This window comes from Phalacrocorax carbo, chromosome 2 (assembly GCF_963921805.1).
Source record: "Phalacrocorax carbo chromosome 2, bPhaCar2.1, whole genome shotgun sequence".
Classification (NCBI taxonomy): Eukaryota; Metazoa; Chordata; class Aves; order Suliformes; family Phalacrocoracidae; genus Phalacrocorax; species Phalacrocorax carbo.
In genome coordinates this window covers 136450610-136468580 of record NC_087514.1, presented here as the reverse complement: position 1 = coordinate 136468580, position 17971 = coordinate 136450610, and the positions used below count along the sequence as shown (strand labels likewise).

The following is a 17971-nucleotide window of genomic DNA, read 5'->3' as shown; positions in this document are numbered from 1 at the left end:
AACTCACTAAAGATTTATTTACCTTCCATTTTGCCTACCTTTTCTTTCTGTGGGTTTTCCAGAGTAAACTAGTGTCACATAACACGTAGGTCAAAACAAAAGCATAACTTCCTTCACTCATATTCATTAAAAGAACATTTATTCTCTCGGACATCACTTGCACAAAGTAAATCGGTACTTTCTATTACTTAAAAAATTCCTGACAGGTTAAGTGCATAGCTATTGGCACAAGATAAAAGCAAAATTAAGCAAAGCTGAAAGGGAATCTCAAGAGCACATGGTCAAGAAAACGATACAGATCGAGTTATTAGGAATAGGATCTTTTTCTGCTTTAGGATTTCTTCTTCATAGAAAAGGAAAAGAGACTGATGTTTGAAAATCTCAAAGATGATGTACTTAAGACTGTAAATGCACTTTGTAAATCATACTTTAGTTTACTGAGACTAGGAAATATCTTTTATGCTACAGGGTGCCAGAGAGTCAAATTAGCATGCCTAATTTAACTGAATATTATTTTATGATAGTTAGTAACAACTTGAATTATTTTTTGTTGAATGTATTCTTTGTTTCCCTGTGTATATTCCAGTCACATAACTCATACATCTGTTATTCCCAGCATCGAGTCTATGATGTTTACACAGATCTCCCTGCAGGGCATTTTGGCCTAACTGAATCGTTATTTCAACAGTATGTCCTAGTTTAATGATACTGTTACTTGAAATGCTGTCTTTTGCAAGTTTTCTTCCTGCTGGGGTTAACTCAGCCCTTCCACACTGAAATCAGAAAAATCTGACCCTACTCTTAAGCAGGAGATGCTGGGAAGTGAACCCTGCTTTCTCAAGCACAGGGTTCTCTGCACTTCAGACCCATAGAGTGGGTAATGTGACAGCTGAGATTCTGGGTTTTATGAACACATTTAAAACTTAATGCAATGTCAGTACGGGTTTCTGATAGTGTGTGCTAATGATCTGAAGATACAATTATTTAAGATGGCAGATTAGGATTCATTCTTTTGACAGAGATGAGGATGCTACTGTGTTCTCACTTCCATTTTCTCTATTTGACCATCACCAGAAGAAAAATTTTTCTCCTGCAGATCCATTTTTAGGAACACGTAATGAATATTTTAAAATCACTGTTAGACATTTATGCTGAACCTTATTTGGAAAACAAAGTGGAACCATTCCATATTGCAGCTTACAAGTATAATATTTTCAAGTGATTGTGGCATGTATTAAGTGTTTTTCAGTGAAATTTAAGTTTCTGAACACAGCAGACTCTTTTGACAAAGGGACTTGATTTCAATTTAATAAGAATATGAAACAAACAGGTGCTTCATTGAAAAGAAATGTCACAAGGTAGCTGCTAAGTCATTTGAATATTTAAGAAACAACAATTAATGTGGATTTTTAATTAATGAGTATTTACACATACTTCATCTGAGATTTTCCAAAAACCTAAATGTTTAAGTATCTGTAGGCTGTTTAGAAATCCACACCTTAATTTATTTTCTTCTATTTTTAATAAGTCAATAATACTAAGTCTTTGTGTCCAATATCTATGAACAGTTTCAAAATGTGTCAGAGTTACTAATTAGCCACCTACTTCCAAAGCATTCTACAATATTGACTAGTAGTCATTAAAAAGTCTTTCCAAGCCTTGTGATATGTTCTCGTCTTCATTTTGAGGAGGTAAGCAAGTACAGAAATGTTCTGCTTTCACACACAAGCACAAAGTGTCAGGAGTTTCCCTATTGATATGCTCCAATTACACGTGAAACTTAGGAACAGTGTCAAGGAATGTCCTCAGGAATTGAGGATCATTAGGATCATTAGCAGGATTTAAAGCAAAAGATTGTCCAATCCCAAACTTAACCAGACTTACTTCACTGAAGCAAACACAACACCTTTGGGTTTCAAAAGACCTCTGCACACAGCATAAACTTAAAGTTTCTCTTTAGTGAGGAAACTTTTTACATATTCATTTTCAGAGTAGAACCTCAGTGCAATGACCTGCTTTACAACACTGAATGATAGCTGTGGGAGCTCAAAACCCTGGAAAATCAGGCAAGAGAAAACTAACATAAAACCAGAAAAGAACAGATTTTTTTAAATCGTGGGAGATATTCACCTGTGACAATGTGGGATTATCAAATGAGTAAGTGCTATTAACTATGGACCCCACTATGATTCTGGCTTGAGCTGGACTTGCTGATCCTACATCATTTAGACTGCACAGAAAATTGCACACTCTGGTGAATAAAGTCTTGTGGTTTAGCAGACATCTAAAAAAGGGTTTTATTTTCACATACTGCAGGAAAACACTGCTGCAACATATTATGGAGTGTTGCCACATGCAAATAACTGTTAGTGGAACAAACTATTTCAAACTAACATCATTTGGAAAACTGTATTCAACAAAAGTTGAATCTGCACTTTTTTCTCCCTGTACAAAAGAAGAAACATTTTAAAACATCAGTCTGTATTACAATACTTTACTCAACTCTTTACATTCTTTTTTAGACATGCATAATATTTCTGAATAGTCTTTCAATACCCTGAGAATCATTGCTTTTTTCGAGTTCTTTCAATATCGCAGTGGCAAAGCACGTAGGCACTGGAACTATATATTTTTGTAATTAATTTCCTTAAGATAATGTTAGAAACATCAGGTTCCTTAAAATATAGATGAATTTCAAGGTGAGTCTGCTAGCAGATGTTATTAATGGCATATGATTTATTGTGACATGAAATCTGATCTGAAACTCATGTTATTAGCTGAGCTTTTTATAAATTATAATTGCCAACTGCTGAAAATATGCAGAAAGACCACTGATAAACTAGCTTCATCGTCAGGGCCTAGAATATCTGCATTTGCTAAATGTCCAATATCTCTAGTTCTGCTGAACAAGTCTAATACATCGAGATGTGCAGATCAGGCTTGAGTTCAGATCTCTTCATAGCATAATTCTTTCAGAATGAGAAGCATCGGCAGTAGGAAGAAGAGTTCATAAAAAATAAATGTTTACTGTGGAACTTAAAAAGAAACATACACTGGGGGTCATAGTATGTCACTGCATAGTTGCTAAACAGATTGAGTATTCAAGAAAACAAGTCCCCATCTCTGACTGTTAAATATAAAATTTATACTTTCAACATGAAACCAGTAAGAACTTAGACAATATTCAAACATATTGAAACATCATTCTGCACAGCTCTAAGATGACAGCACAAACAACATATTTTATCATCCTGAGGTCTATGAAGATTTGCATCTACGCAAGACTCACCAGGTCACCCCCATGGAAAACCAAAGAAAGTCTATGGGTAGGCTCACAATGACAAAATATTTGTGTTAACAATTACTTCTAGATATTCCCCATTTATCCCAAAGTTACTTTGTATCTTACTTTCCCCATGTGTCTTTAAATGTTAATTAAAGTTTCCAAAATGTTGCTTTTACCCATCACAACTTATGTGCTAAATTACCTAAATAAGAAGAGACAAACATAAGCATTGCATTATGAATATTATCTACTCAACAAACCAGATATTGAAAGAAGGTGAATTAACAGTACATGTTGTAATACATTTTTAATCTCCAGAAAAGCTCGGAGATAACATTGCAAATTCAAAAAGCAACACAAGGAACAGATGCAAAGTCTCATTCCTGACTTTTTTACATACCCAAAGCTGTTTAACGATAAAAGCATTTATGTGTAAAATGGCATTCACTTGCCCTTACTAAGAGTATATATGGAAGAGCCCCCTGTCAATGTACCAGTGTGCGTGTGGGAATGAAACATAAGGATCACCATCTGCAGCTGTCTAATAAGTGTTCTTCAGCGCCTAATGGCAAAGTGTCAATTCAGGGATCCTCAGATACCACAATGCATCATCTTGTCCGTGCTAGCCTTACAAGTCAAACATTTCGCATGTGAGAACAGTTTATTTATAATGCTATTCATTTCAGTTGAAATACCAGATATAAAACAGTTACACTACAAGCAGTCTGGGAGCATATACTTAATATAAAATGCATCAACTTCCCCTCTTACAAGAATCAATATTTTAAAGGATGTGCAAAATTTAACCCCTCACAGAACGTACCTTAATAACATGGAAAGAATCTTTTCATATGCAAATATTTTTAGACTCTTACCTACTGTTGAACTTCTCTGGATGTTTTTCTCTCATGATATGGAATCTGTGTGCAATTGAAGCATCCTAACAGGAAAAAGAAAACCATAAATCTATCGTGACAGGAAAATTACAAAACAGAAGACCAAAACCGTAAACAAGGCATACTGTTTGTAAGATGTTTTGTGAACTGTCATTTTCAACAAGAGCAACACTCATCACTTAGAAAGCTTACAGGTAAGCTGTTCCAACAATGGGATATATTTGAACTTAAAAATTTATTACACTTGTTACAGTCTCCATTGTTCCTTTTTGCAAATCAGACACGATAGTTACATTTACTGAATGTAAATGTACTTCCACTTCTGTATAGCGAATATCATCCAGATCTGGTGAAGGTCCACAATAAGACTATTCATACAGTTCTTTCTTGTTGGAATACTAAATAAGTTCATGAAATTATTCCCTTAGTAAAATTGAGAGAGAGATTCAGCAGTCACTTCATACACATATCACCTGATATTTGCATATGGCCATTCAGTAGCTTTCTCCAAAATTTTGTAGAAAATGGGAATAAATGCCAGGAGATACCCCATTTGCTGTATGTCAGGGTATGAAATAATGGGGGGGAAAATATGGATTTTTAATATAAAAAACCCCTCGTTAATTAAATTAAGTATACTTTATCAAAATATTTTAAAATGTAGTAAATGATGCTAACAATACATTTAAATCACGTGAATGTGGAATGAAATAGCTGTATGAAATATTTATATAACATTTTAAAAAGAATCAAACCACTGTGGTGGAGGGAGTTGCTGAAAAAAGAATATTTGAAACTGATATGCTAGAATCAGTTTTCACAGCATTTTTATACCTCCTTTTCAGGTATGAAAATAATGTTTTCCTCATTCCAGGTCATGTAATATTTATTTCACATACTAATTCTTTAAAAATTTACAAACCGGGTATTAAGAAAGCAAAAAGTATTTTCATCTTTCAGTGTATATATTAAATGAGGTGTGAGAATATGAAATCTACTGAGTCTTCATTCTTGCAGGACATAGTAAACACAGAGAAAACCATTCGGATCATGGTTTTATAATTATGCCTTAAAATGCTGCATATATAAGAATATAAATATAAGAAGAGTTAGTTCAGTTACTAAGAAAATTAATTCCAGTTTCCACGTAAACAGTTTGACAAAAACTACAAATAAAACTACCAGTATAATCAACAATCATGTATATTTAAAAAATACATTATTTACCATCTTAAATTATTATGGAAATACAAAAAAGCTAAGAAGTTGAGAGACCTATTCAATTCAGTATGAAGTCTATAGCTAGCAACATTTTAAATTATTTTCAAACCATGAGAATTAGCATTTTGGGAAAAAAAACAAAATTAAATACTTAAATTATATTGTATTTCTGATTCCAAGGATGATTAAAATATTGTTTTTAAACCAATTTTTATTTGAACCAATCAATGTTAATATAAATCTCAAATAAGCAAGCATTTTGCACAGATATATAGGTATCCACTAACATCAAACATGGCTGCAAGACTTTATGATAATTTTTTATTTACTAGAATCTTAAGCAGGGCACCCTCTGGAGAACAGACTGATCTGATCTTCAGGTTTGGTTTACTGGTTTGTGGTATTTTGAAATGAACTTTAATACCATGTCAAATATAAAATTGTTCAGATAGATGGATAACATTTAAATAAAGTTTTAAGATTATGAATAAAAAACCAGTAACTAAGACATAATATTTTACACACACTCTACCTACATAAAGATGTAGCATGGAATTTTTAGGTGAAACTTGTGAACACTGACCAAAAAAAGAATAATTTAGTGGCATCTCTAAATGTATTGGCTCTGTTGAAATACTCTTATTCACGGTTTTATGTAGTTTCTAAAGGTGTGTGCACTTTGTTGCTTTATGCACATCACATCATTATTTAATTATTTTTCTTTTATCATTAAGAATGGAATCATAATTTAACATTTTACTGTCCTATAAGGAAACGACAGCAAAAACCCCTATTGAAAGAACTGGTGTTAGTCATAAAATGCCTTATTTTTCTGCCCTGTCATCCAAACTGTCACCTGAAACTTTCGTTGCTATATTCTCAAACTGCACTCATCATTACTTTAAATTTATTTTTATGTGCAATTTTATAAGGCAAATATCCACAAGTATCCAGGTGATCCTACAGTTCTTGGAGACGGATGAAATAAAGCTGACAGTAAACCCTGAGACTTCACACTTCTAAACAAAGCCTGCCAGCTGAACTAAAATAATAACTCTGTTAACTTTAGAAAGACCCATCATTCATACTTTATCCCACATTAGATGTGCCAACATTAGAAAAGTGTATTTGTTAGCCAGTTTTATATGAAAAAGAAATAAAAGGACTACTGTTGTGGTTAACTGTTAATTTTCTACATGCTGAAGCAAAAGAAAAAGACAGACCAAAGACAAAATGAATAAAGGAGTAGTAGCATATTTGACAGAAACTAGGAAACACTAATCAAGGACTAACTGTCTAATGAATGAAATGAAAAGGCTAATGCGCTTACTCATGCATAACAAATGCAAGGCACAAACAAGCCAGGGATCAATGCCCACTGCAGATGGCAAACAGGCAGTTGTTTCCATGCAAGGTTGATTTGATCAAAATTTTCCCCTGCCTGAACATTTTCGGACTCCAAAATGGATCTACTAACTTAACGAGCTAAGAGGTTAAAAAACTAATACACCAAAAGCTAATTTTGACGAGCACAACACAAGGCAGGCACGTCACCAACTTCATACAAAAATTGTTGAAAGGCTATTTTTATTAAAGGAGACTGTAAACCAGAGTAGTAACTGAACACAGGTAAGCTCAAAAGTAGGGGAGCTGCTAAGGCTTTCTTCACTTTATATTGCTCAACTGTTCTTTTGAACTCTTGAGTCCAACATACAGAGTCCTTAGATTCCCTAGCACAGGGACCTCTCCCCAACTGTAACTCCATGCTACAGGAAGATCTGAAATCAGCCCATCCTGGTTGCATGTTAGCAAAATGATCCTTTGCTTTAGGAGGAAAAAAGAAAAGAGAAGAAGAAAAACTACACTGCATTTTCTGTTTTTCAAATGTCTAACATCTTTTATTTGTTAAGCACACAGAGTAGTAAATGAAATAATAATACTACTAATGAAAAACAACCGGAATAATTGAAAATAGCAGGAACTTGAGAGTGGGAAGGAATGCAAATTCTGTCTCCTAAGAGCTACAGAAATTTACAGGTGTCATCCCTGAATCCTGAGGAACCAGCATTAAAAGTTTTGTACTTCTGGATGAGGAGAGGAGAGGGTCCTTCATTGTGAGCTGTTTTGGCTACGTTGAAATAGGATTCATTTTAGCAGACTTAATCCAGCCGTTTCAGAAAGAGGCATCTAGCCTAACCTATTTAGAGCATACAACTGTAGTTGGACCAATGGAGAATTGATTTATTTTTTGTGTCACAACCGATATTAAAATCACCTAATTAACTATACTGACAAACAGAGCAATATCCACATGTAAGTCGAATATTGTTTGCATATTGTTGCTTTAATATGCTGACCTTTCCTGGTATCTGATATTGTGCATGGCCAGTAAAATATGAGAAATGATTTTTGTATTTGATAATAAAACTGATGTAAAAGAGAAAACCCAGGAGTCAGCAAAGCAAACTCACATGCTTCATGATATTACCTAGCAAGGTAACAAGTGAACAAGTTTTTTTAGAAAGGTCATTTGACAGTCAGATACTGGTCTATAATTAATAACACCTGTGGGTATAATTTATTAATTTTTATTAATAAATTGATAGGTATGCTAGACTGAAATACAGTTTTCCACCAATACCATACCTGAATCTAAATAGTTTCCATTTTTAAAAGTAACACACCATAAGTGCACACAAACATGCCTGAATTTTGCAAGAGCTTTATTATTAAAAATAATCTGAGGAGACACAATGCTGTCAGGCCTGTTGCAAGGTGAAAGGAGGAAAGGTCTTATGGGATCACTGTAATATGTAACTAGCACCTTTCACTACACTCATGCTTCAGTCACACAGCTCATTTTATACCTAAAGCACTGTAATACTTTTCACTAAAGCATCCAAGAATGGAGATTTTTTTCAGGAACACTTCTGCATCACAAGCAATGCTGCTGCACAAAGTAATGCCGAATACAGAGCATTTAAAAACAGAACTAACTAGTTAGACAATTTAGTGTTTCTGAGCATATTACATGAGTATTTCAGTTGTAGACTATTATTCTAAAATACTTCATTTCTTTTTAAGATATACAGTATTTCTACAGTCATTTACATGTCATATGCAATATATGACAATAGCCTAGACGATAATTTCTCTGAACTTTCATTTCATAGTATCACCAATCTAATCTGAAAAAAACTACCACACCTTGTTCTCTTTCGTATGCCTTTAGTTTACATGGTTTCTACTCACTGCTACAGCATTTTGAAAGTAGAGATGAAGGAATGGATGTCTGAAGAACACAAGATACAGTTTATCCCAGTTTAAATTCTATAAAATTGTAAAGACATTCTTGAAAAATGTACCTCTGTATCTCTCAAATATTCAACTCGGACATATGTGTGATGAACACGCAAACATATACACATATATGCACCCTTAATTTGAACCTGTTCAGAGTCTGAAGTAGCTGGACTATCCTTCTTATATATCACTCAGGTTTGTTTTAAATCCTGACAGTGAAGATAAGATAGAGAACAGACAGAGCATATCTGAATCTACTCCTAGGAAATGGAAAAAATATTTTAATTGAACTAGGACATTTCTCAAAGTGACCTGCCAAGAAGAAAAGAAGCTTAAGTTGCTACACCTCTTTAATACCTTATGATTGACTTACACACATATATATTCATCTTTTTAATGGGTATTAGCATTACCGGAAAGCAATCTGAAGCAGCCTTTTCAGAAGAGTAACCTTATACATTGTGAATAACCTTATAGAAAGATTAATGCATTTAATATATGTCTATCTATAAGCTTGCTGTGATTAAAATTTCCATTAAATAATAATTTTTATGCTGGTGAACAAACAAATGACCAGTGTGCATCTTCTTTGGATATAAATGGTCTGATTATTTTTTTTTCTAAGATGCTTCTTTAATTAAGGCTTAATGGATCCACAAGGCTAGGAAGCTTAAGGGATAATTCAGCAACCTGTAATCTTAGGATCAGAATGCAAATATAAGCTGAACAACCAGTTAGCTCACATCAGTTATTAATGTGGAATAGTACAGATGTGCAAAAAAATTATTGAAAATAGATTAAGAAAAGTTTGCTGTAGTGGCTTAAGACTAAAAATTATTTTCTAGATAAACAAACATCCTTACAATTTTGCATTCCACTTTCTTCGCATACACACACAAAAAAAGCAAAAACCATACATACATCCTTTGTTTTTAATATTTCCCACCCCATAATAATCAACAGCTTCAGATAAGCAAATAATATGGCTAGTACTGAACCATTCAATGATCCAAGTCTAGAAAAAGGTACTCAAGAAGCTCAGGTCCTGCCTTGTTTGAATTAAGCTGTCATTTCATATTTGACTCCCAGGTATTTTTGATTAAATTACACACATTAACCTAAGGGACAAAGTAAGAGATCTTCCAGAAAAAATTTCATTAATATATTAGCCTTTGGTGAAACACTAGCTACTATAGTCACCTTAGTTTCTACTGATATTCTGAGCCAGTGTATCTGAGAAAGGTGATAGTTTGAGAAGGTCAGAGCAGGAAGAGATTTCAATCTCTTTTTGATACAGCTTCACTAAAAGATAATGATAATTCACTTTCTTAAGAAAAATCTGAGAAAAAAAAGCATCTGAGAAACTTGTGTTCCTGGTTTTCCAAGAAAAACACAGAAACTGTCAAGATAATGCTATTCATTTTGTCAGTGATATTCTTGACAGCCAGCCCTCTGATGGTCATGCTTAAATACATTTCAGCTGTACATGTATTACTAAGTCAAGTGACAGTTCATATTTTAAATACTAATTTAGATAGGTAATATCTCTAAACCCAGGATGAAAAGTCAGTAGCCGCAGTATTTATAAATGATAGGCAAAAGACCAGAGGATGGTATATCTGGAAATTGTAACAAAATATTTGGAACAGGCCTTCAAATGTAAGCACATTCCCTCTCCCTTTTCATTTGAGGTCAGATCTCTGTTGAGTTTCTGACACTATATATATACATAATCTGGTACTAGAAATGTTTCACACAGACACAGAATAGAATCCATTTTAGAGAAAAAGATGTGTTTGGGAAAAAAACCCACCCCACCCCTATGTTCTTATCAATAACTCTGTAGCATACAACTAGCGGACAGGTACACAAATTGACTCATCAGAATTTACTATCGATCAGTTCATATACGGTTACGACATGTCCCAGCTGTGTAGGGACCAGTCAAGGGACCAGTCCTGTAAGACACGCCTTTGTACCAGTATGTCAAGGACTTTCTTTGAGGAGCTATTTTGGTTGTCAGAAACTGACACCAAATTTCAATGTATCTATATATCTATATTTTGAAGTCACTAAAATTCAAGGACCATCAAAGAAGACTGGGAGATAAAACTACATGACCAAAACAAACTGTGCTCCATGACACAATATGATGCAGAGGACATGCACCCTGCAAGATGAGCTCTGCTGAGGATACACTGTGTCACTAAGCACATCTTCTTTTCTTTATATTTACTGTAACTAGAGAAGGGTTCTTCTAGATCCATGCTGAGTGTTTATGTGGTCACTAAAAAGAGAAAAAGTGATCACATGGCAGTTAGCCAACGTAGCCATATAGAGAATGTATTAGATATCTTGTATATTAAAAAGATCTCTGCGGTAAACCTTTAGTAGTATTTTGGATAATTGCTGATGAAGAGCTATGTTGAAATTGTCCCAAATTATTCTGCACAATGAGTTTGAGCATAACACAACCAAGGACACAGCTCAGACTGAAAGTCAATATAAGCAATGCAATACAATGCAATTGGCTGTTACTTTAGTGGCTCTTCAAAAACACACAGCAATGGCTCGCAGATATCTGCAGTAAAAAGCACCAAAACAAAGTTTACACTAAGACCCCATCTAGTTTGAAATGAGCACCTAGATGTTCATGCCCAGCACTTCTGCAGTTGGAGAAGAGAGGAGTAATTATCCCTAAAAGATCAATTACTAAGCATTTTTTTGTGAAATAACAATTATTCCCATCACACTAAATACTTAACATAAAGAAAAAGGCGTATTTGAGATAAGGAACAATTGCTTGTGCACAGACTTGAAAAATTAAACTCAACTTATTTACAGTTTTTAGACGCTGTCCCAATAAAAACCACAAAACATCTAAATTAAAAAAAAAAACCACACCTAAAAAAAAACCCCAAACAAATCATTTTGGGTATTTTCATTTTGAGCTTTGATTTATTTGACATTAGATTAGTATTCTCAGGGGCTAAATTTAGACCCTTAATTTAGGTGCCTAAACTAGCAGGATGATCCCTCTATCCTCCCAGTATGCTCAACAGTAAGAACAAAGCTCTTTGGAAAGGTTCTTCCAAAAGGCATGTAGACAAGTTTCTGTTCTGAATCATTTCTTGCAAGTCTTTTGTTATTAATCATATATGACGCTGAGCACATCTAGCTTCTTAACTTTATGAAGCTATGCCTGAAATGCAACAGTTTGAGCAGTCATCTGAAATCTTCACTGGGGTTCAAGCCAAATCTTGTATCACCACCCATTTTATATGCTCATTTGCTTGATAGGGATCAAATAATAAATGTTCACCTGACTTCTCCTTAGCAACTTCCCATAACTTGTTAGTCAAAGCCTGGCAACAGAGCCTTATAATTTTAATACATATTTATGCTATTCATTTGTTTCCATAGCAGATATTTATTTTTACAAGAAGTATGCAAACCACTGAAACATCTCTCATTGATTTACAGTTTGAAAGAATATTTTTCTCTTAATTGAAAAAGGTCACTGTTTTCCTCATTCATTATGTTTTCATTTTGAAATTTAAATTTTTGCATTAGAATATTATTTATTATCTTCCCTGTTGGACAAACAAATATTAATTTAAAAAAAACCCAACAGACTCATAAGTTAGAGCTAGATGGTAGATTATTTAGCTGCAGATGTTCTCTCTCTCCCCCCCCCCATTGATTCATGACAAACTTTTTAAGATCCTCTCCCTCACATCTTTTATATAGTGCCTTTGATCTTTCTTATAGTCCTAAAACAACTTTCTTGATTTTTGCTCAATATCTGCATTGTTCTTGTGTTGCATTAATCAAAATATTTTCTGAATCCTTCTACTAAATTTTCTTGTGTTTGTCTTCACGGATGTTATCCCCAACTAAGGAGACACAAAGCTATCAGACAGGTTTTCTTCACCTCAGACTTTCATTATGAAGTGTTTTTCACTTGTGTCAAGCTTCTTCCTTGGAAACAGTTTAGGATTGCCCTGTTCACCTTTTCTAATTGCATTATCATTGACTTTCTTCACCTTCACCATCTTCTCCATTTGATTTGTGGTAAACAAGGCAAATTTCTGGTTGTTTTTTTTTTTGTCCTAAAAAAAGGATAGTTAACTTGTAAGTTCCACATTATGTGACAAGCAGCTCTGCTGCTAACACCAACTCTCTCCCTTTCAGGAATTTCTCCCAGAATCTTTTTCCAGAACTTCCCTCTCTGACATAATTTTCCAGGATCAGTTTTAGTGCCCTTTTCTTCTAGTTTGCCCCCAATTTTTACCCTGATCTGATAAATTCACCATAACTTGCCTGCCCTGCAGGAGAAGGAGAACCCCTGCCAATACCACTGGCCTGCATACTCCAAGTATCTCCAGTGACAAAGTGATGAGTCCAGAGTGTCTGTGGATGACTAAGATATTTGTTCATTGCATTCAGCATAAGCATCATGTCTAAGAAAACACCTTCCTCAGACTTTTTTCTACCACCTCCAAATCTACCTGGGTCATAAAGCTAGACATTCAGATGTCAGATCCACCTACCAATAATGTACTGACCTAGAGGCCTTTGTTTTTATTTGGGATTTCACACACCCCCTTCCCCCCAAATACTGTTCAACTGATACTGCTTGCATGATTACTGTATTCATTTCCCCCCTTGCTCTTGCTGCTTAGTTTTTTCTTCATATATTTTACTTCTGTAGCCTGCTATTTAAAGACTTGTTGCAAAATATCTGGAATGGTAGAACAAGCTCTGTTTTCTCTTATGGAATCTGGGACTGCTTAGGCTCATATGCTGTTGGTCCAGAAGCACAGTTAACTCAGGCATAGTCTTTATATATTTATATATATTTATATAACTCTCCAGTTTTATGTTGCCAATCTTTCATGCAGGCTTAATCTTACCTACACCATAAGTTTCTTGGTAAGTGAGCAGCTGCAGAATACTCCAATGTGGAAAGAAAATCAAGTCCTCACTGCTAAATGCCTGATATAACTTCTAAATTACTACATATCAAGGCCATGGAAAGTACCATGTACTGAGGAAAATTCTTTTGTCCACAGTTTGAGCGGGTGATGGTTGCAAGGATTTTTTTGTCCTTTGGCCATCAGTTCTTGCCATCGTTTGGTGATAAGTCTTGGTTTGCTGTCCTGGCAAATGTATAAGCTTCCTAATTCCCGAACAGGTTTCTATGGAGGTTCTTTCAAGCCTCCTTCCTCCTTTCTCCTCCACTGATCTAGGCCACATCCTTTTACCAGTAAGCACTTGGGATCCAGTTCAGACCTCAGGGATCTGTCAAAGTATGATATAGCTGTGGGAAGGTAACAACAGCAGCTGCAGAGCATGCTTGTAGGCCCTGGGTAATGCTGTCTTTGTGGGGGAAGAGCGAAAGGTATCCGACTCGTTTCAGATGCTTCAACACGTTAAATATATGTACAACCTTTGAGGGCTTCCAAGTTCTGAAGTAGCAGAAGTCTAATGGAAGTACATGGCCTGGTTCTCCTTAGTGCTCACAGCTAATGCAGAAGAGCCAGAGAGCCTTACAGCAGAGTGAGGTCATAGCGAAAAAGGCAGAAGAGTTTTGCATTAAACTGAGACAAACCTATTTAACAGGTAGTTTGAAAATAACTGGACAGTTGAGAAGCCTCCAAGACTTATGAGCTAGATTCAAATGAGTCACTCATGTCAAGCCTACCCCCACCACAGTGGTTTCTCTGAGTATCTAAAAGGGTACTGCAGAAATAGAATGAAATTAATCTGTTCATAAAGGTATTAGACTGAACAGATTAAGCCCTACCAGATCATCTTCATCACACACTGGCTTTACTGCTACTGTCACTTGAATTTGTAACTTGAAAGGTGAATGCATACTAGTCTTCCTACAGTGTAATTAGCCAGACTCCTTCCTGGAGTGCAAAACCCAATCACATACTATATGGCAATGAACAATATTTCCATGAAAAATAAGGGGTTATCGTTCTCTGAAATATGCCTGCCATCCCAAAAACTTAGTATAATTAGCTCATATAAACAATGTTTGATATCAATTGCTCTCAAGTTAAATAAAGCCTAAGGCTCTGCAGTAATGCCTATCTGAAATAGAGCCTAGACTAAAAAATGGAACTAGATGTCATCTTACTGAGCATTTAAGGGCTGGAAAAGGTATTCTGTATGACTAATAAGATCCTGTATTCCAAAAAACCCATAAAACATTCTATGGCTTATAGAATAAAAGGCCTTTTCTGAACTTAGTATTTGGATATATGGCAAAGTGTTAAGATATGTCCAGGTATGAACACATGTTTATGATAGGTATAAGCATAGAATCATAGAATGGTTTGGGTTGGAAGGAATCTGAAAGACCATCTAGTTCCAAACCCCCTCCAATGGGCAGGGACACCTTCCACTAGATCAGGTTGCCCAAAGTCTCTTCCAGCCTGGCCTTGAACACTTCCAGGGAGGGGAAAGTAAAATTTTACAAAATCGATTCACATATATTTTCCTCCTGAAACAGATCATGCTGCTCAGACTAAATAATTTAGGTATGTAAAACATTTTACAGAGATGATCTACCCAGTGTATGGCACACAGAGGTTATGCAGTACCTATTTTTTGTAGTCTCTGGACATTAAAAGGCTTTGAGGTTAAATATATTTATTCCACAGAGGTGTTCTATTATGTGGTATAAAGGCAGCAAGTGACAGGTTATTATCAGAATGTTGATATTAGGGACAACAAAAAACCAAAAGATTGCGCTTTATTGTACCCAGCTCACTAATAATTAAGAACTGTAAACATATTTTAACAAAATTAACATGTATTGGCTTCTGCTGAAAAGGAAAAATACCCATCAACTTTAGAAGCTATTAATTCTGTATCTCACTATTGGTTTATGCAATACTACTTCTCTGTTAAGCAAGCACAGAGCAAAATAAAATATTTGGTTCTTGATGTGGTCAGAAACCTGGAAACTGTACACTAAAACCCTTTATTATGATTTCACACATACAGAATTTGGAACCCAAGAAATCAAAATGTCCAAATTGCTTTAGAAGTGCTGCACTGATCCTTCAGAAAGGGCTAAAGAAATGGTTTTGTAGCCTTCCACATGCCGTAGATCCAACTTTTCAGAAGACTGGTGAAAAAGTCTAGAGAAGCGTATGATGAGTGGAACTGAGAAATTCCTTAAATTTTCTCGCAAAAAAATCTTCCCTCCCAAGTGTGCACTTGCATAATGCTTTTTGCTTAACCATCTGGACAGGCTCAGTGCGTCATGGTTGTTTAGCAACTTACAGCTTTCATGGTAGCTTTGAATATATTATACCAGTATCCTATTCTCAGCCTCAAATTGTTTGGGAGGATTCTATATCTGCATAAAAACTCCTTGCATAAGTCCCATTTACTCAGGATTTCCAACACAGATGAGGTTTTCCAGCAGGCTAAGTTGTTTACATTAAATACTGGGGTACAATGCCCCAGATTAATTTTCTAGTTTACAGAGTTACTCCCCAAACTATCAGCTTAGGGTGCAGCAAGCTGTAGTGCAGATGCAGGAACAAGCAGAGTGAGAAAATAAATTTTTTAGTTTCTTTCTTCTCTGAAGCCAGTATCCATTAAAATAATGCCCTTAGTTTGAAATAAGCCATAGAATGTGTAGCCACATATATTCAAAAGAGGTATTATAAGTATGCAGAAATGGCAAACGATGGTTTTATTTGCATGTATAGCATATGGTCGAAGTCAGGTCCGTAAAATTTCATTGCAAACAACTTGAATGGGACAGTTTGAACTCCACGCCAGAGAGTTATGTTGTGAACATATTTTACAGATGGAGAACCACACTGGTTTTTTTTGATAACAATAAATTTGCTTCATGAGCCAGAAGTTCTAAATAAATCTTTGGTCTAAATGAAAGCATACTCAAATCACCCTTCAACTTTTCACCTTAAAAAACAACAATGCAGTAGGCTGAAAGCGGCTTCTAGGTTTTTTTTATAAATTTGCAAATCAAAAAGCACCTGTTTGTAAAGTGCTGCTTTGCTCAGCTACTTAAATAATGTAATCAATGGAAAATGACAAGCTAGTATTCCCAAATTTGCTGCACAGTAAGAAGATACTTGTCTTGCCAATGTTTGCAATAAGTAATCCTTGTAATTATAGCAAAGACAAATGTAGTTAATATTAACTTTCACTCAAGCATAAATATCACATCCATATGACATCAGAAGTTATCTAGGAGTAAGAATGTTTTAATGGTTATAACTATTTTGTATACTATTAGCATTTATAAGGGCAATGTAAATCAGTTAAATCCTACTTTTACTAGTGTTGTAGCTTTGCTAAAGAACAATTAAAACATACCAAAACTTATGCAATTTAAAGATCAGTGCAACTGAAACGTTTCCAAACTTTTGGAAAAGTCTGAGGCCAGAATTTAATCTTTCTTTTAGTATCAGCTATGTACATTGTATCCAAGCCATTTCCTACCCAGATGCATGAAATATACTACTGAGACACTCGTTGAAGGACAACTTGAAACATAACAGACATTTCTTTCTGACAAAATGAAAGTTGCAGTTCAAGCTGCCATGACTTTCCAAAGAAATTAATCCATGTCAACATTCCCCAAAGGGCTATTTCATAATGGCCTTCGTTTATACATTATGTGTGACAAAGATACTGTTTCTGGAATATGGAGCATTTTTTGCCCTTAGTTTTCTTTAAGTAAAAATACTTACACAGTTCAAAATTACTAAAGTATCATCTACAGCAACTTCACTGTTATTGCACAAATTGTAAATTATGCTTTCTGAATTATGGATGGAAATTTTAAAAGGCTTCCATTTTTATAGTCTTTTGAAAGGACAATGAAATCTATAAAAAACCCAAGATTACAATTTCAGCATTTAAAATCTACACAAAGTAATTCAAACAAATGTTATGACATTTAAGATAATGAAACCCTTCATTTATGCCAATGTGTCCTACTTCACATATAAGGAGTCAGAACAGATGTCCAAATACTGTAATGCCAGAAGAAAGTTAGGACATATCTTGATTAATACTCTCAGAGCAGCCCATGGTGTCTCTTTAAAACTGGCATGCGTTACTTCAAAACATCTATTCAAAATCCATTCTAGGAAACACAGCTAGACAAAGTGTTCCCAAGACAAAAGGAAAACAATAAAGCTCTGTATAACCCTTTTAGCAATGTAAGCTGCATATTATCGACAGACCATTCATTGCAATCAAC

The 17971-nt window shown here is 34.9% G+C and overlaps 1 protein-coding gene across 4 annotated transcripts in view; it reads right to left on the bottom strand.

The window, feature by feature from the left end:
* DGKB (diacylglycerol kinase beta) overlaps positions 1-17971 on the bottom strand; it is a 363957-nt gene that overhangs the window by 137462 nt on the left and 208524 nt on the right. For all 4 annotated transcript variants that reach the window (XM_064444510.1, XM_064444512.1, XM_064444509.1 and 1 more), the window contains one exon: positions 4162-4226. In XM_064444510.1, the coding sequence (XP_064300580.1) occupies positions 4162-4226 (65 nt within the window). The remainder of the gene's footprint in view (positions 1-4161; positions 4227-17971) is intronic.